General features: G+C 36.0%; 1 protein-coding gene across 1 annotated transcript in view; it reads right to left on the bottom strand.

The window, feature by feature from the left end:
- The window catches only part of LOC118746261, a 33,635-nt gene extending 18,397 nt beyond the window's left edge, over nt 1-15,238 (bottom strand). The window contains exons 1-2 of the mRNA XM_036480097.1: nt 14,479-15,238; nt 7,311-8,401 (exon numbers count right to left, since the gene is read on the bottom strand). Coding sequence (XP_036335990.1) covers nt 7,311-7,953 — 643 coding nt within the window. The 5' untranslated portion in view covers nt 7,954-8,401; nt 14,479-15,238. The remainder of the gene's footprint in view (nt 1-7,310; nt 8,402-14,478) is intronic.
- Between the last annotated feature and the right edge of the window lie 4,831 nt (nt 15,239-20,069).

Genomic DNA, 20,069 nt, shown 5'->3' with positions numbered 1-20,069 from the left:
AGAACTTCCACTCAAAGTCCACTCAGATGACAAAACAGATTAAGCTTAAAAAATCTGCACAAAAATATTTAAAAATCTTTTCAACGGAATCGTAAGAATGAGATTTTTCATGCTGTTTTTTTTACTTTTTTCAAAGATTGATTTACGAAAAACTTGAATAACTGGGCCAAAACTATTCTGATTTAGACTTATAGGATCTCAGTGGAAAGGTATTTTCACACTGTTTTTATTTCTGTCCAAAAAAATCATTTGTATCCCAATTTTTTATTTTTCAAATACCAACACATCTTAATTCAACTTTGAATAACGTTCGTGCATCCTACCTTTCTCTTTCATCCTTTGAATGAGTTTGTTAGCAAACAAATAAAAACGATGAGAAAAAACCTTTCCAATGACACCTATTAAGTCTAAATCGGAAGAGTTTAGGTTGTGTTAAAGTTTTTCTTATACCATTCTTTGAAAAAAGTTAAAAAACAGCATCAAAAATCTCATTATTACGATTCCGTTCAATTTTTTTTTTTAATTTTTTTTTAATATTTCTATGCAAATTTTTTAAGCTTAAACCGTTTGGACATTTGAGGGGATTTTTCCAAAAAAAAATCTTTAAGAAACTATTTTTATTCATATAAAATTCCATTTTTAGAGGTATTGTCACATCGGTCCAGCTCACTTAAATCTTAATATTTTTCCGAAATATTTTGGTGGACGTCTTAAAATATAATAGATTTTATAATTCCAATTGAAAAATAGCACCGATTTTTTTTTGTATGGGGAGTGATGCAGTCTAGTGTATATATGTACATACCGAAATTGCTAACCGTGATGAAGTTTGGCGAAATTTGATGGATGTTAAGCTTAAAATATTCAGGGCCGAATTCACAGTGCACAGTTAACAAGAGTTTATTGTGAAAAATAGTAGCAACACCGCCATTCAATTACATTGTTGTTTACGTGATTTTATGAATACTGCCTTTTAGAAAAGGTATAAACTTCAATAAGTGTTTTTATAAATAACATTTTAAACCTATTTTAAGGTTTTATTATGAAAAACGCGGTATTTATTAAAAAAACGGTTGCTTAGGAGTGTTTAAAAAGAATTCGTCGCGAATGTTGCAGTTTTCTCGACACTGCTTTAAGGTAAGTCGAATATGTTGAACAACTCCGAGAGTAATACAAGTTTTTAACCTTTGCACATTTTCAATACATTTTAATTTGAGATAGGACATTTTTGAACCGAATTCTGAGATAGGGCATTCTTCAACAAAATTCTGAGATAGGGTATTTTCCATAAAACTCTGAAATAGGGCATTCTTCAATCAAATCCTAAAGCAGAGCGTTCTTGAAAAGTTTTCTGAGATAGGGCGTTTGTCGAGCGTTGCCGACATAGGTCGATCTTCGACTCAGGTTCCGATATGTACATATCTACATATGTGTATGCATTTGTATGTAAATCGTGCGGGCTTCTTCTTTATTTAGAGTACAGCCGTTTATACACACTGTGTCCAAAAATGCATGTTAAAAAGTAAATTTGGAATTTGAATTCTAGGATTGTTCTATACCGAAAAAAGTATATACATATTATTATTTTTTTGAAATCAAAAAATATTTAGAGGTCGCTCAAAGCACTCAAAGTTTCCCATGTATTTTATATGGCGTAAAACACTTTTTCGTAGAAATGGTATAGAATTCCTAAAAACCAATATTTTTCGATCGGACTCTGTTTCTTTCAGGAGACCCAATCCTTTATTTAACACTTTTTTATAGTAACTATATTTTATAGGTCGCCAACAACCCCTGAAAATGCAATAGGGAACCCATAAAAATCCTCAGTATTAAAAAATGGTTAAAAAGACAATTGGATATTATTATTGGAAGTCTCCTGAAGATAACCAGAGTTTTCTGATCGAAAAATATTGATTTTCAAGGATCGTATACCATTTCTACGAAAATTTGTTTTTTTGTGCATTTAAAATACATGAAAAACTTTTAGTGCTTTGAACGACCTCTAACAATTTTTTGATTTCAAAATAAAAATATGGGAGTATATTTTTTACGGTTTGGAAAATTCCTAATCTACATACATACATATGAATGTGTATATATGTATGCTAGTATGTGAGCGCTAATGTTTATACGGTGTGATTATACTTGGTCCTTTATACAATAAAATGACAAAAGCTGCTGATAGGCTGTTGCTCTACGGGAAGCAAACTGGCAAACTCATGGAAAATCAGCTGCAGCCCACCTTTTACCTCGATTCATTTTAAGCAAACGTTTCATGGCTACTTTTCCACAAAATTCGGAGCTCGAAGCGTTCAAAGTCAATTTGGTGCGTGACGCTGTTGCCGTGATAGCAGCAGATAACCGCGTCCTTGGTGTCATCAGAGGTATTACTGTTGCATATCAACCCCTCGAGTTGTTACTCCGCATATCGTCCCTGACTTCAGGCCATTTGCATCATTTGAAACCACCCCCAACTAGATCAAAATATTCAAAAGCCTGCACTCGTGTGCGAAAACTACGGTGTATAAAACGATAAAGTATATACACGTGTGTGTGACTGTTTATTAGTACATACATATGTATGTATATATGTGAAGATATTAGTAAGCCCGCGAGCATTTGCATCTGAGTGTTGCTCGTGTAAAGGCTTGTTCGCGTTTATTTACTATGCAGCTGTGAAAATATGAATTGTATGCGAATATTTCGCATAATTTCGGAGCGATTAAAATAGTGTTCTGCCACGCGAGGCCTACTGGCCGCCCCTCAGAGTGCCTGAGTGACCTAATCTGCATACGAGCGAGTATGGTGTCAAAATAAATACTGTTTCCGCACCGTTACTTGCCTCCGCTTTCATTTACGACTACGTAGCGTGGCTGTGCCGAAAAAATAATGTATGAAATACTCGTAGCATCCACGGCGCTGTGGTATGTGGGCGAAGGAACGTTGCGGCATCGGTTATTGAAACTGCCAAAGCTTATTAGCTGTTGTGGAGAACTTAATTTAAATTCACGATGCAATTACACCCCTACCAGCCTCAATTTTTGTACTAATGATATCCTGGTTGGCAAAAACTAGCACATCATTAATGATGTTCAAAAACTCACACAACGGCGCATCCTTTGGTCCTGGGGCCTTATGGCGAAGAGCGGTAGATTTTGGAAACGGGGGCGTGGCACCGCCCAAACAATCGGTTTTCTCTGGAACCACTTATTACAAGGTAATGGAATTTTATACACCTACATACATTTATACACATATAAAATCGCAAGAATCATTCAATTGGGAACCACTTTCTCCCAGATTTTAAAATCGCATTGAATGATTGTTGTTTTATGCAAAAGTTTTTAGAAGGATCAGTGTGTTTGTCTTCTGATAGGTGGCGCAGGGATTGAGAGCTATCCTAAAAAATTATATTTATGGTCAGATTTGCTTCACTTGGTTTGTTGTTTGCTGTAACTTGGTAGCCCAGTCGTGTGATGAAAAAATAATGGGCTTTGGTCGTCTTGACAAAAACCCGTGTGAAACCGCCGTTAGAGGATTAAATATTATATTTGGTTGTAAACCTTTAAGATACTTTCTCAAACGTTAAGGATTCTGATGAAAAAAGAAAGAGTTTATGAAGATGTTGGCAATTTAGTTTTTAACCTCTAAGAGGCTCTCGGAACAATATAATCGAAAAACCTATTTACAGTCTGAATTGGTATATGTTTGACATATTAGTCAGTGATGAACATATTATCTATACATACAAATATATATGCATATTTTTTATAAATGAAAATCGAGGTTCCTTTTTTGGTCTAATTTCAAAAGCTACTGACGAAAGGAGAGTTGGTAGAATTAGCATTAATCAATCCGGTATTAACGTTCGATTTTAAGCTTTCCTGTAAATTCGCTATAGATTATGCTGGTGGACTTCAAGATAGTAATTCGCATAAAGGAGTTAGTATTGATGACAGGTAAAATTCAAAAGGGTATGAAAAAAGATGTCGAATTTCGACAACTGGGCGATACTAGCGGAATTTAATGCATTTGGAGTGGTTTTAGCTTAGAATGTCAGAAGTCTTGTATTTGAATTTTTGCAAAATAAATGGTTAAAGAAAATTAGTTGGAAAGGTTTTTATTCTCTTTTGTAAAATTTAAAAAATTTGACTTAGGAAATTGCTACTACAATCCAGCAATATGTGCACATACATACATACATATATCATATTTGGATTGTTGTTGGAACGTTGCAAGATACGATATTGTCAAACGAGTTTGAAGTGCTTTTAATGCCCAACGGTAATTGCATTGCATATTTGGAATTAAAACTTTTACATACATAAATACATACATACATGCATATGCGAATTAAGTCCTTAAATGGTCCATTAGAAGAAAAAACTGCTCACCCGTACGCTCAAAAGTGTGAACGTTCACATTCATTCGGTCAAGCTTATTTTTATGGTAACTACCATACATTTTGAAATTGGCCATAATTGCAAATGCTCCGAAGTACTATGTACATATTTGAAAGCAATTAAAAGTTAAAGTGCTTATGGATTAAAAGGATTTTGAAAATGCTAAAATTTCAGAGTCGCTATTAAAACATATTTTATTAGAACAGTTTCTGCAACATAACCAGGAAAATGTAGTGGTTGCAATTTAACGTTTTAAAAAAAAAAACTCCAATGTTATATTAAAAAATATGGACTTTCTTTAACTTCGTATGCATGGCCGTATGTATGTAAATTCACATTAGGGTGCCCATTGAATTTTTTCTTTTGAATTCATATTGCGTATGTACCGGACTTTAAGATTTTTTGAGCAGTGTGTCTAAGGAATCCCTTAATGTTTATTCAAAATTGATATATACAATCGTTCTTTAGCAAAAAAGTGGTTTTAAAAGAAATTTTAGGAAAATGGGTGCGGCACCGCCCACTTATATGATATATGCGTATCTCAGAAACTACTTGACCGATCTCGTCTAACTTTGATATACACATTCCGCTCAGGCTCCTTAAGCACCGTTTTGAATATTTTTGAAATCGGACAAAACCTACTCCCCCTAAAATATTACAGCAAAAACTTTTCATTTTTTGGGACTTATTTTTGTATCAATGGAGTAATGCAATACAAGTCGCCTCAAGACAATTTTCGCTTATCCAGTGCATTGCATGTAATGCAAAGGCAAGAAATTTTACATTTATGCGATTACCTCCAATGACATGAACCTGTTAAAGTAATGCATTCTGTAAACGAAAAAGTATGCGGTTACCCCAAATTGGGGAACCACTTTTTGAGAGCAACTGCTTACCTTTTTGTTTACAGAATGCATTATTTTAACATGTGCATGCCATTGGAGGTAATCGAATATAGTGATAAGTGAGAATTGTCTTGAGGCGACTTGTATTGCATTACTCCATTGATATAAAAATAAGTACTTTCCAAAAAAGTTAAAAGTTTTTGCTGGGATAGCTAGCTTTGAGTTTTTTGAAATTACCGTTACGTTGGTGGAGCCCGTGGGTTTTGTCCGATTTCAAAAATGTTCAATATGGTGCTTAAGAAGCCCAAGCGCAATGTGTATACTAACTAACTTTGGTCGAGATCGGTCAAGTAGTTTTTGAGATACGCATATACGTCGGCCGCTGTGGTGTAGTGGTAAGCAGTGCGCGCTTTCACTCCTCAGCACCTGGGTTCAAGACCTCAAAGCAACACTGCAAAAAATATAGAAAAAGGTTTTTTCTTAACAGCGGTCGTCCCTCGGTAACTGTAGGTCCCTCCGCTTTGTGTGACAACATCAAGGCGCACGCCACAAGTCGGAGGAAAAGCTCGGCCAAACACTAACATATGTGTAAGCGCCAATCTATTATTATTATTATACATATATCATATAAGTGAGCGATGCCACCCCCATTTTCATAAAAAAATTTTAAAAACCAATGTTTTGCTAACTGCGATTGTATGTATCAATGTAAAATAAATATTGATGAATTCTCTGAATAATCTGAGAGTACTGTACATACGCCATATGACCTCAAGACCGTATTAAGGAAAAGTTGCCTAACTTTAGTTGTGTTTTTTTTTTTTTTAATTATCCAGTAACTTGCCAGCAACTCTACAGTAACTTTATTTCTAAGAATTCGCTGTCATAGAAAAAATTTGCAATAAAGTACGCGAACGCTTTTCCAGTAATAATTTGCAAGTTTCATGAACAGCTGATAAATTGTTTGTTTATTCGCAGCAAATTCCTAATCAAACAATATATTTTGTATTTAAATAGGTTTATTTTGTGAAATTTAACAATAAAAACCCACAAATAGTTTCCTTATTAATTTAAATTTCATCCAGCAACATGCGATCAGTTGTTTTTCGTACTGGCAAATTCTTACAAGTAAAAATTTATCCAGTAAAATCCAGTAAAAACTTGCAACTTTAACTGTCATTTTTCGCTCTCTCAATTTCCCCTACTTTGCAAGTTTTTGTGTACGAAAACGCCAAAACATGAAAATTCGTAAAAACTTTTACTGGATTGTACTGGAAAACGCAACTTTTGACAGGTTTTATGCGATTGCAATAAATGAGGTGTCAGTTTATTTGAAAAGAGATTTAATTTCAGATAGTACTACATATTTAGAAATTGTGGAAATAAGTGATGGTCAAAACTTAAAAAAGTACGAAAAAATGTGTTTTTTTTTATTTGCCCAATGAAAATCCCGAGAAACCAAGTGTGTCAAAAGATCTCGAAACATCATTTTAAAGGCCTATAAATTCTCTTCTCACAACAGGTTCGAGCTTTAAAATTGAATGAAAACTAGTCATTCAAAAACTGATAAATCTACAAAACTGTACTTTCTGACCTAAAGTGACAAGTCGCGACCTCTAAATGATTTTTGAAAAATCTATAAAAATAGGACATAATATTTCTGATAAAAAGGAACTAGGGGGTAGGCTCTTGAAACTTATAAATTTGTTTTTTTTTGATGGGCACCCTAATGCACATAGTTATCTAAAAATTTATTTATATAGATATGTACGTATGTACATAACTGCATCCGCCGAATAGACCGAACATTCCCCACTCCAGATACTCCGGAGTTTTAATACCGCCCATCCGGCGCATTTACCTAAACTGAGACAAATATTTTGGTGGGAGTTATAAAATGCTTCATGATTTTCTTGGGGAAGCACATATTTCTTTTGGGAGGATTAGTTCGCAAATTGCTTTTTTATGTATGTTTGTATTGTATGTATATACATATATATGCACATATGAATATAATGAAAATAATAATATACGTTATGAGACATAAAATTACACTTACCTTCGTTATCTTGTGAATTCAAATCACTCAACACAGTTCCAGAAAGTGATGTGACCACTGCTCCTGCTTCTCGGACCGCCATTGGTGTCAACGGTTTTTTATCTGTAGCCAATTGTGCTGCGGCGGCACTACGTCTTTGCTTCTCTTTTGCATTCATTTCGACTAAAGATTGGGCGGCCGACCACTCGAGTCGTTTGCAGAATTCCAAATCACTTGCTGCTCCCTCCAATTCCAAATCGATGCGATCAACGCTAATAGTGCCATTTATATGTTTTTTGCTACCTCCATCTGTGCTATTGTCCGAGTTGCTGCGTTTACATGTATTCCGCGACAAGGGTGCCAGTGGTGCTACCTTAGCGGTTGTTTGCAATGCTGACACTGGTGAGGGCTGCGTTACACCAGTTTTTCTTACCACCAAAATGCTTGATTGCTGCTTTGGAGGAGGCGTTGTTGGTATTTTTTGTGGCACCACAGACTTTCCCTTGCCCGCTGCGTTCACTGCTGGATGCTGGGCCCTCACAGCCGACGACAATTGCCGACTTGTTGATCGTGGTCGCACCGATGAATTTTTGGCATAGCAGAGTGTGGCCCCAGGCGTGATGATGATTTTATTACTCGAAGGTCGCATGCATTCGACAGACATTTTGTGGGAAACGTTTGCCTTAGAACCTTCAAATGGGGCCGTAACTCACTTCTGCACATGAAAAAAATCAAACTATTCTGTTATCTACTTGCGCGCGTATAACTCGTAGTAGCCAAATTTATTTTTTTTTTTGAGTAAAGTTAATTCATAATTTTCAAACGTTTTTAACGCCTTTAATGCTTTAATTTTTTTGCTATATCTAAATTTTTAAAATTTTCCTTTTCGCTCACAGTTGAGTATTGCTTCGTTGTATCGTTGACATAATTTTCACGTTAAACTTTTGTCGTTGTTTTCTTGTTTTATTAATATTGCTTGTTGTAAGATTTTTCATTTTATATTAAAAGTGTTTGCCCATAGTTATCTTTTTTATGGTAGAACCAGTGGGCGGTGTAAAAAGTGATTTTTAAATTTATACGCTGGTAGGTAAGTGCGGTGATGGTACAGTATCCTGAAATTGAATTTTTTTTTTAATTCTTGTTGGCTTTTGAAAAGATGTATCGGAAAATATAAGAGTATCTGCTTACAAAAATATACAGGACTAGCAGTGCCTACAGACCCTTTCCTGCCTAAAATTACTTACTTACTGGTCTATGAAATGGCAGCACTTTGCAGCTGCATTAAAAGAATTCCTGCTTTTAGTTGATAACGGAGTGAACAGTTTTGTTACTCGATGCCTTTTGTCTAGTTATTTACAGGTCTATTCTGCGTTCGTTAAAAAATTTTGTTACTGGTAAATAAAGTTCCTGCCAATTTTTTTTTAACTGTTCGCATTCTGCACGCTCTTGTGGCCGGTAAATTTTGTTACCATCTCATAAGCAGGCAACAAAATATTGCCCCGTCAAATATGCAACACCAAAACGTTTCCAAGGTACCTAGAATTGGGATTAAAAGAAGTGGTGTAATTTTTTGGTAACACAATTTCCCGGTTACAAAATATTCGGTATCAAACAGAATCGCCTGTTACTGTTTATAATACAAACAACGCGGATAGTTTGAAATGAGCGATCAGCGACATAAGGTTGGCAGTAAGAGAAGTAGAATTCTAAGCTTTTAAAATTAAACTAAAAATTATTTGGTGTTATGGGAGTAAGTGGGCTTTCCTGTAGATGAATAATTATTCCTCGGCTTTTTAATGACAAAGTCATGTCTGATTGATGTTGCGCACGATAATCACCTAGCCAGTATTTAACAGTAGATTGACAGCATTATTATCTATATATCTCGAACGATAGGCCGCACGAACCATTCGTCTGCAGACGTCATCGTTTCTCCTTGCGGATTTGTAACTCTATCGTTCGTCTTTGTTTTGCATTACGACGATTACGTTGAACTCGTCTCGGTTACATTGAATGTTGTTGTCGGACTAATTTTTCGAAGCATTTGTCTGCAGATGAATCTTTGTGCGACCTATCGTTCTGGATAGATAATAAGGCTGTGAGTGATAGCAGTCCGGGAAAAGCATTTTTCTAGAGAATAAGTTCAGCGTTGAGCATTCTTAATAATCTTTCATTAGGTACCAATATTTCACAAACATCACATATTCAACTCATTTTAATTTTAAAATTTTTAGATAGGTAGCAACTCTGTCCAGAAATATCTACGGGTTGTTCAAATCGCTTTTTTTTGATACCCATATTATAATATTTCACTCAACCTACAAATGTACATGCACAGTAAAGTAATTTTCGTATTTCTGACTATTTAGGTAAAGTATAGATTTTCTCCTGGAAATTTAATTTATAATCTTATAACTCGCGTCCACGTTTCGCGCACTCTCCTCAAAGGTTTATTTATGCAAACATTTTTTCGAGAATTATTCAAATACCGTGTATTTATCTTCCATAAAAAGCGAAAATCAAATTTTTTGATATTTGAAAAAATCTTTCTACTCTATAAATACAACAGTATTAACGAATAGTTTCGGATGATGTGAGAGGGAGTAATGAAACAAAACCACTTTGAAAGCGCAGCGAAACACGCGGGGTATTTCCTAGTTGAAGATAATTCTGAATCAAAGATTTCTCAAATACTTTCGTTTGAAACCCATATTGTAATACTAGCTACTAATTTTTTGTGTTGAACCATTTTAGTCCAAAATTTTTACCAACAGTTCACGTTCATGATTTTCAGCGCCACGCCCAAATAACCAAAATTTTCTCTAAGAGTATGGGGCTGATTTCATATATCTCCATACCATGTTCGAGTACTCTACCATGAACACTTCCAGAGATATGCAGTATGAAAATTTCGGTTTGTTGACTTGAACAGGGCTTGAACCCAGGCCCTGCGGAGTGGAAGCGCGCACGGCTTACCACCACACCACAGCGACCGTTGTTTTATTTCATTTAATTTTTAGGATCTGATTCGAGACCTTCAAATCAGCGGAACCCGATGACATTGTACCCGCCCAGTTACAAAAATTCCTGGATATGTCATGCATTTAGTTCGGTCCAATTTTTTCCTGGTTGCGTCGCACATATCCCCATGGGTTGAAGGGTGTCAGGATGACGTTTATACCGAAAGAGGTGAAAAAGCTTTCACATCTTTCCCAGGGATGTCAGGCCGATCAGCCTCTCTTCGTTTTTGCCTCTGGAGAGGCTGGTTGATCTGCATATTAGGAACGAAATTATCGCCAAGAAGAGAGTTTGTGGGAGTTTCCTTGACCACTTGTGGACTACTTTTGAGAGGATGGACCGGACGCGGATCTCTCGATTCTAGTGGGTGTACTGACAGGGCAATGTCCTATTGGGGTTCATGCAGTAAGATCAAATATCTTATCGGACCCCCTCTGTCGCTACTCTTACTCTCTGACAAGTCCGGAGGAGCTCTCCGGGATCAATATTGACCTCCTGCGAAACTTCGTTCTCGGCACTCAGTGATTCTCGCTCTAACGTAGCAGTTACCATTCGCAGTGGTTTCACAAAGGGCCGATTTTCAAGGTCTAAGTGAGCCCCCTTCAAGAGAAAGCCACCCAACCTAACCTAGGATAATATTCGGTATTTTTATTTTAATTTTTTTGTATTTTTTAATTTAATTTTCTTTAAATTTTAAGATTTTTTAAATAAAAATATATTTATTTATTGAATTTTTAAATACTATTTTCTTCTCTTTTGATTTAATTAATTTATTTTTCTAATTGAAGTATTAGATTTTATTGTTTAAAAAGAAAAATAATATTTTTTTTAATTCATATAATTTTTAAAACTCTTTTAATTTTATTTTTACATTTAATTTTCTTTTATTTATTAGTTTTTACTGTTAAAAAAAAAATATATATACAGTGACTCAAACAATTGACGACATATTGAATTTTTTTTAAATATTCGTATTGTTTTTCAAACTAAATTTTATATTGTTTTGGTTAAAGCTTGGACAACATTTTTTTTATACAAGTAGCAAAAAAAATTTAACTCGAAAAACATTATGAATATTTAAAAAAATAAACACGTGGTCACTTCTTTGATTCACTGTATTTTTCTTTTACTTTCACTTAATCTTTCAGTAGAAAAATCTGTAGTTCACTGCCGATTCTGAGCTAACTACGCACTGTGAATTTGGCCCTTAGTCTTTCAAAAGACAGTAAAGAGCTTTCAAGATAGTTGCCAGCAATGACAATTGCCTTATGAAAGACTATTGTCTTTTGACCAAGGGAGAGGGTGTTTTAGCAAAACTATGACGAACTTTCTCACAAAACTTAGCGGGGATCTCGTATATTTAACAGCATATTTTGTTTACTTATCGAGCTTTTTTAAGCGCTTAAAATCAGTGTTTTTATGCATATTTTATAGCCCTGGTTATGACAACCATTCGTTAAGAAAATGCCAAGAAACTATTTAAATAAAAAAATATTCTCGTAATTCGATCTCATACTTGTAGTTGTTTTATATACATACATGTATGTATTATATAAATACACATATGCATATGTATGTATGTATGTAAGTAATTTAGCTGACGAGTGAAGCTACAAGTTCCGCCTGCTTTCGTGTGTCAAAATATATACTATATTTAATACAATACACGCGCGTCGAATCATTCGGGTACATGCATACTTACACATTTATGTATGTATATATATAAGGTATTTACAAAAAACACCTACATACAGTATCGGTCATATCAGTAGCATGCTATTGCAAAGTGATATTGTTTGTAAGTATTATTATTTATTTATTTTTAAGAATATATAAGCCCAACCTTAAAACTTTATAGAAAACTAGCAGACCCGGCGAACTTCGTCCCGCCCAAAATGAATTTTTTGTGTTGAAACATTTTAGTCCAACATTTTCACCAACAGTTCACGTTCATGATTTTCAGCGACGCATTTATCTTCTAATATTACGGTTTGGTGGTTGTGTGGAAGGCATATTTCCATTGCCGTCTTAAATAACCTAGCAAAAGTGTATATGCATACAAATATACGTAATAGCTTCAGTAGTGCGTTTGAAAGGTGCCACGCTCCTTTTCAAATAACCACACTTTTTCACCATGAGTATGCGACTGTTTTCATATATCTCGAGTACTCTACCATGTACACTACGCCCCTTTTTCCAATAGCCCCTATTTTTATTCATGACTATGCGATTGATTTTATATACTTTGTACATACCAAGTTCCAGTACTCTACCATGAACACTTCCAGAGATAGGCAGTATGAAAAATTCGGTTTATATGGGAGGTGCCAGGCCCCCTGCACCTAGTGGTATGAAATATACTTTACATCCAATTCTCATACATACCATATATACACAAAGGAGGAGTTCTACCACTAACACTGTGACACGTGATTTCTATATATTAGATTAAAAAACAAACAGTTCAACAAGTTTTCATCCGCATTTCAAACTTTTTTCTCAGAAATGCCAGATTTTTTTTTTTGGTATAAAATTGTATATCCCACTTAATTTTGCAAGTTCAAGTGGCTATTAATTACCGTTACTTTTTTCATAATTTTTTTTTGTGTCGGTGTTGGTTGATTTCTTTTATGGTATTCGCTTTCATATAACGAAAGCACCTAATTTATTTTTATATGGAAGAAACCGCGACAACTTGGGCAAGAAAAAAATTAAAAAAAATCCGCGGTAATTTTTTGCCACTTGAAAATTGCACATTATCGCACTAAAACTGTATACTCAAAAAAAATATTCTAACACTTCTGAGAAGAAAATTTTAAATATGAATTTTTTAATGTTTTGTAAAGTTTTAAACTTTTAATATAGGTTTTTTATGAGAATGAATTTTTTTAAATTAAAAATTCTTAAAAATAAATAAATAAACATTGGTGGCAAACAATATCACTCTGAAATGGGGCGCTATTAATATGACCGATGCTGTACATTTAATAAATACCTGTTCCAGGTTTGCGTTCTAGTTAATCTACCTACGTAAGCGATTCGACTGTTAATTTTTTTTGGTTTTTTACTTGTAACTAGACATCGATATTTGTGGATTTTACTTCTTGGATTTGCACAAATGTATGTATGTAGATACGAGTATGCATACTATATATGCGTATTAGCTGAAAACATTTGGGCTATGTGTGAAGCCAACAACTTTCGTCATTACTCTTCAGGTGGTTGTGCGGCGAGAGCAAAGCAACAGAGCGGTATTTTACCTCAAAGTGCTTTGGAAGAAAAGTGTATATATGTAGATGCATAGCTACATATGTATGTTTGTATGAAAAATATATCGCGTGTTGTTCCAAATGTCCAATCAATCTTAGCACAGCAATGATTATATTACTCATATACACACATATATATGTACGTGCGTACATATTGTAAATTTCTTCTAAAAGCGCTGTTTAATATTTATCCAAAGCAATTGCTGCTTGGTAACACGAAATATTGAAATCATTGCTTGCCCTCGAAGCCTTTTCAAATAATTATATCCTTTTTAAGTAAATATGTATGTATATACACACGTTCACACATAGTTGTTAAGCTGCCTAGCACGAATGATTAATTGTTAGCTTTGTAGCCTTGCAATGCGGATGTTTGTGTCTTTTTCAGTATTTTACACCCACTCGGACTTCAATTTAATTACTGTGTTTTTATATTTCATTCGTATATTTTTGGAAAGCTAAAATTTCTTGATATTTATTAGAGGAAAAATAGTTGAAATTTTATACGATTTCTCGTCACTTTAGATTTTGTACACTCCAACATCGTTTCGATAGAAGTTGGCTTACTGCCAAATCTGCTAAAAATGAATGGCAATGCCGTACTACCGCCTTCGTGTGGCGAGCAGTTACGAATTCTTTCTTTCTCCGAGAGATTCTCTGACTTCTCTCAACGATTTGCCCGCGGTGTTGCGCCTAAATTGCGGCAACAGGAACGCACATATACACCCAAATCAACAAATTCTCAAAAGAAACAAAAAAAAAAAAACTATAGCACACAACAACAATTACAGAAGTATTAAGTAATCGCTAAGTGAAACATATAGTGCCTTGCTCCTCTTATTTCTATTTCGAATAATTTTAGAATTAATACTTTTCTCAAACCTTCACTAAATGTTACTCACTTTGGCTTGCTTCCATCGAATTGTTGACCGCCGATTTTAGTTTGAGAATCAGACAACTACATCACAATTGCCAGCACTAACGATCAACTTATCCCACGTCTTCTCTATATTTACTTATTTTTCATTTTCATTTTGGCTTTTTGTCCTTCGTTTTCAGACTTTCTCTTTCATCCGCTTGCACCTTTAGTGCTATAGCTTTCCACTCTCTTTTTGCATTTTTCACAATTGTTAATATTTTGTGTGCTGTGCTTTTTCTTCACGTCACTTTTGTGTTTCTTCAGCGAAAAATCCGTAAATTGGTCGGATAGCAACAGCAAAATAACTGAAAGTCTATACCACTTAATTTTTTCCTACACTCAATTACTTTGAATCATATACATAAATGATCGATTTAGAGTGGATTATAGTAGCAAAAAGTTTTCGAAAGAAGAATAGAGGGGAATTGGGATGATGCAGAGGAGTTTATCATCATGTAACTTAACGATTTTTGCAGGTGCTCGCAGGTCAGGATCAAAATCAGTAGTTCTACTTTCCAAATAGAGTATAATCGCGTTTCACATAGAGCTCCAATAGAAGATAAAGTTGATAGTTAATTTGAGGCGAAAAGAGTGCAGCTTAGTTATTGAGTTAAGTTCAGTTCACAGTTGATTAGAGTTCACAAAAATTAGACAATGAAGAAAAAAAATCTAAAAGTTGAATAATAATATTTTTTCCTGTAGCGCACAATACACTGCTGATGTGCGTCAGATTTTGACGTACCACTCCCTTCTACTGGTGCGACAATAAGTCGCTAACGTTCGCCAAACTTGAAACTAAAAACATTCGAATTATTCCTTCGGTAATTCATTGCCTACTACTGGGCGCAAGATGCGCTCTTTTTTTCTCTCAGAGCGTACTCAATTTGCATAAAATTTGTATTTGTAGCCATTGGACTTCGAGTTGGAATTTGTGAGCAAACGTCATTTGTGGTTCTTGCAACACTCTAAAGGAGCAACATGTAAAATTATAGCTTTCGGCATTGCTCTCACATGCGGAGCGAAATTTAAAAGTGTTTCACATGCGCTTATATAGTTGTCCATATGCACGTTTGTACATGCTTACCGTAATTTATAATGGTAGCATTAGGTTTTTCTCCCTGCTGTGAATTGGTGGCGGTGGTTTTTTTTTTGTGAGAGGTGATTAAATGGCGGCAAATGGTGTTGACAAATACACTAGGGTTTCGCGTTGAAATACACTGCAAACAATTTGAAAAGTTCTCAAGTTAAATTTTTTTCTCATTAGTGATACAATTTTTTTTTTCCTTCGCATATTGCCTATGCTACTGTAGGTATGTATGTACATACATATATTTAAGGGTGTTGAGATACTCCTAAATAAGTTACGCCCAGCACCTTCGCCGAACAACCCTCTCGCCCACTCAAGCGTCCCATCTTGTAAGATAACTTATGAACTTATGAACACTCTGGCTGTCGTAGCGCTCTAGAATTTTGATAGCCATACGGCGGTCAGCCTGGGCTCTTTTAACTGGGCTAGCGCACCGTTTGTGCCTAACGCTTGAAGTCTCCATACCATAGCCCTTTGCTGTTGCCGATATACCCCGAGACCGACGCAGGAGATACGGTCGGTGATGACCACACTCTGCACCTTGCTGACGTTTTGAGCTCAGTAATCTTTTGGAGTGCATTTTGAGGTGTATTGAATATGGAAGCCAATGGACTCCATTTCTCCAAAAGTATAACAATTCCCCCATTTCCTGAAAACATGCAAAACTTGTTTTACATTATCGCAGTGAATCCGAAGGATTTTTGCAAGGCGATTTCGAATTTTTTTTATTGTCCAACGTTAGGGCCGCCCTTTTAATTTTTCGTTGACTCCTAAATACATACATTCATTCGACAAAATTTTTTTAAATAATTCTGTTGCAATAATCGAACAATACTTCCTTAGCAAAAGTTTAATGATCAGTGAAGTCTGCAGCGTCTGCTCACCAGTAGGTGCGGCTGCAAACGGGTGTCTATCTTAGAGCAAGCCACTTGCTATATCAACGTTACTCGGTTGAAAAACCATAAAATCCCAGTAATAGGTTGTGCGCTGGGTTTGAGACCCGCCACATAAAAACCACTTGTAATGAAAAATAAAAATAAAGCCTCGGATGTGAGCCCACTTTTGATGACGAACACGGCCAACGTTTAAAGGACTACGATTTGAGGGCATGTACCTGGAATGTTCGGACCCTTAATAGGGAAGGTGCCTCTGCCCAGCTGGTTGATGTCCTCGCAAAGACAAAAGCTGACATCACCGCCATCCAAGAAAAGCGTTGAACGAAGCAAGGCAAGAAATGGCTGCGGCCTGGCGCCATCTACTACACGTACAATGTAAAGGAGCGCAAATTCAGATCGAGGTTCTTAATATCTCGCTAATTTGCGCCCACGCCCCGACGTAAGAGAAGGACGAAGTGTCCAAAGATCACTTTTATGAGCGCTGCCCCCGTCACGATATAAAAATCGTGCTTCGTGATTTTAATGCCAGGTGGGCAAGGAAGGTGTCTCTGGCCCCACCGTCGGAAAATTCAGCCTCCACGACGAAGCGTTCGAAAACGAACTAAGGCTGATCGACTTCGCCCGGGTGCGCGAACAGCATGCAACATTTCTAGTATTTGCTCAGTGTACCGCTCTTTCCGAGTGGACTTAAAGCAGCCCTCGGAGCAGTCTCACGAACACCCTGCTGGCGCTATAGTCGCTGACACAACAAGTAGCCGATGAGCAACACTTTGTTGCGCTCACAAGTGGTAATTCGTGTCACATTGTACTTTTGTTACTTATTTTCCCTTCGTATTTAGTAATTCTCAGTTCTCAGAAACTCTTGCACTCTCTCCATTGGAAATCGGCAAAGTAGGCAAGTTCTCATGCAATATTGACAAATGACTGCTTCTGCGCATAGAAATGGCGACCTGTGTGCTTCCGGGTAGCGAAGAAAGGTTGCAACGGGAAGAGGGATGTTGAACAGGTGGTGGGCGACGAACAGCAACTGGGTATTTGGCAGGATGGCGCGAAGGTGTGAGACCTGTAGCAATTATACCAAAGACTTGCACACACACTTGTGGATTGTTACGTATACATACATTGATGTCCGCTATCGTCTGCTCCCGGCTTTTCCTTGGTGCACGAGTATCATCAAGCGTGGAAAGAATGAAATGCGATGCGGGGCGAAGTGAAGCGAGTTCCTGATGGCTGGCTGGTGCAACGAGATGAGAGGCGACGTGTTGCTTCACTCTGTGCTAGTTAAAATTACATATATGTTTGTACGTGTGTGTGTGTGTATGTGAAAGTAAAGGTTTTGGTATTCAAACGATTTATTGTTGTATTTGCATAGGACTTTACCAGGCAGTTGGCAGCACGAAACTTGTGTAAACTGCCTTGAAGTGTGCGCACCTGCAATCACTATGGCCGCGGTAATGGTAGTGGTAATGGGTAATGGTAATACTGATGATGACAGCAAAAACGGCTAACAGCAACAAACGACTATGGCGCGTTAAATCGACACGTTATTTCTACCAACAAATACTTATGCCAAGGAGCGCTGTGCTATTACTTTCTTACCTTTGTTCCGGTTGCATATTGACTCCTGTTACTCGCAGGTTTCCGTTCCTTATCCTAATTCTATTTGTGTTGTGTATATACCTCCACAAACTACTTTTTGTTATGTTTTAAATATTCTGTGTTTTTAACTTTTTATTTGTATATTTATTGTTGACTGATTTTAATGAACCAAGGCCGTAAAATGATTTGTCATAACCAAAGCGTGGCAGGAACTATTGATTACTTCCAAACTGATTTTCTCCAGTGCTATTTCGATCAATAAATGACGCATTATGTAATGGTAAGCTGACCAACCGTCCTCCTTTGAGGAGGATTGTCCTCCTCAAACGTGATTTTTCCTCCTCAAAAATATTGTCCTTCTCTGTCCTCCTTTTGAACAAAAATGTCCTCCTTGTCCTCCTTTTCAAGTTTTATAGCAGTGATGAAATTTTCCAAAAATTTCGTTCAGAATATTATTATTTCATAATCGTATACAATCATTATATTTAAAAGGAGTTTACATTGTTCAACATTCAGTTAAATGATGTAAACTTTTGATTCAACTAACCGCCTGTGAAAGCTGAACAGTGTAATTGCTTTTAGCCTTAATCAATAATATTTAATACGGCTTTCCCACTGCACGCCAATTACGTAGTTCGCTCTCTCATTCGTAATTCGCACTCCAATCACCTTTGGAATTACGTAATTCGCCATACTAAATTTTGTGCTCTGGGGAAAGGGGTAATTCGCGATCGTAATTGGAGGATAGAACAAAGTAATCCCCGGTGTCGTAGGTAAGCCGTATTACCCTTCAAACGGTGTTCGTACGAGGCGATTTTGCGTTCAACTCTCGCAGGGTTGCACGAAAAAAAGTTAAATGGCGAAATGTTGGCTGGCGATCAACTTTCTTGAAAGCGATTAGTTGAAAGGCCGTTCAACCAAAAGTAGAATGCAAAGTTGAACAGTGCAAACGCCTTTTTGTGGCGAATATTTTGATATTTTTAGCCATTCAATTTTTTTTTCGTGCAACCCTGCGTGAGTTGAACGCAAAATCGCCTGGTGCGAACGGCCTTTTACAACACTGAAAGACTAGCTAACGCCCCGTCTTCACAGGGAAAACTATTGCCTACCATATGTCATTTTTTGTTTGCCAGATATACATATATAAGTTTTATCAGTCAAGGCCGTATTTAGGGGGGTGGGGGGAGGGGGGCACTTTTAGCCACTTGCAACTTGTACTTTATTCTACTAGAATTCAATGGGTTACAAAACTGCATACTCTGAATCTAATTAAAAACTCGAAATTTTTACAAAAATGTGTTGATTTTTTTCTTAGATTGCATAAATTTTAAAGGCAGTGTCACTTCATTGGTACATTTGTACAGATTTGTGCATTTTTATATTGGGCTATTAGTACAAAATAAAAAAAAAATTGGGACAATTTTTTATTTGTAGTCAAAAGATTCGTACAATAAGCGATGTTCTATTGAAAATTTTCAACAAACTAATTTTCGTGATTGGGATAAAGGAAAATATTTGGGTATTCAAACAATTGGAATACGATTTGCACCAAATTTTGGCAAATACGCAATCGTGTGACACTGCCTTTAAACTTGTATTTATACGGATGTTGTTCAAGAATGAACTATAAAAAACTAACCAAAATTAAATAACAACAAAAATAATATATTAAAACTTGTGAAAATTTAGTGCGGCTATAATTTTTTCGGCTATTGTACATAGGTTTGCATCACCAAAATAAGTCGTTTTTTTCTGGCGGGATCACCAAACCTAGTATATTTTAAAACTTCTACCAAAATATTTCGGAAAAATATGAAGATTTACGTGAGCTGGACCGGTCTGAAAATATTTACCTCTAAAAATGGAGTTTTTTATGAATACAAATAGTTCTTTACAGGATTTTTTGGAAAAAATCCCACGTCCCAATTTTTTCTTTATCAAATACCAACACATCTTAATTCAACATAGAATGACACTCGTTTTTCTTACCTT

This window comes from Rhagoletis pomonella, unplaced genomic scaffold (genome assembly GCF_013731165.1).
Source record: "Rhagoletis pomonella isolate Grant_MI unplaced genomic scaffold, Rhpom_1.0 Rhpom_scaffold_00010, whole genome shotgun sequence".
NCBI classification, from domain to species: Eukaryota; Metazoa; Arthropoda; class Insecta; order Diptera; family Tephritidae; genus Rhagoletis; species Rhagoletis pomonella.
Note: the sequence above shows the minus strand (reverse complement) of the source record. Positions and strands in the feature narration are given on the sequence as shown.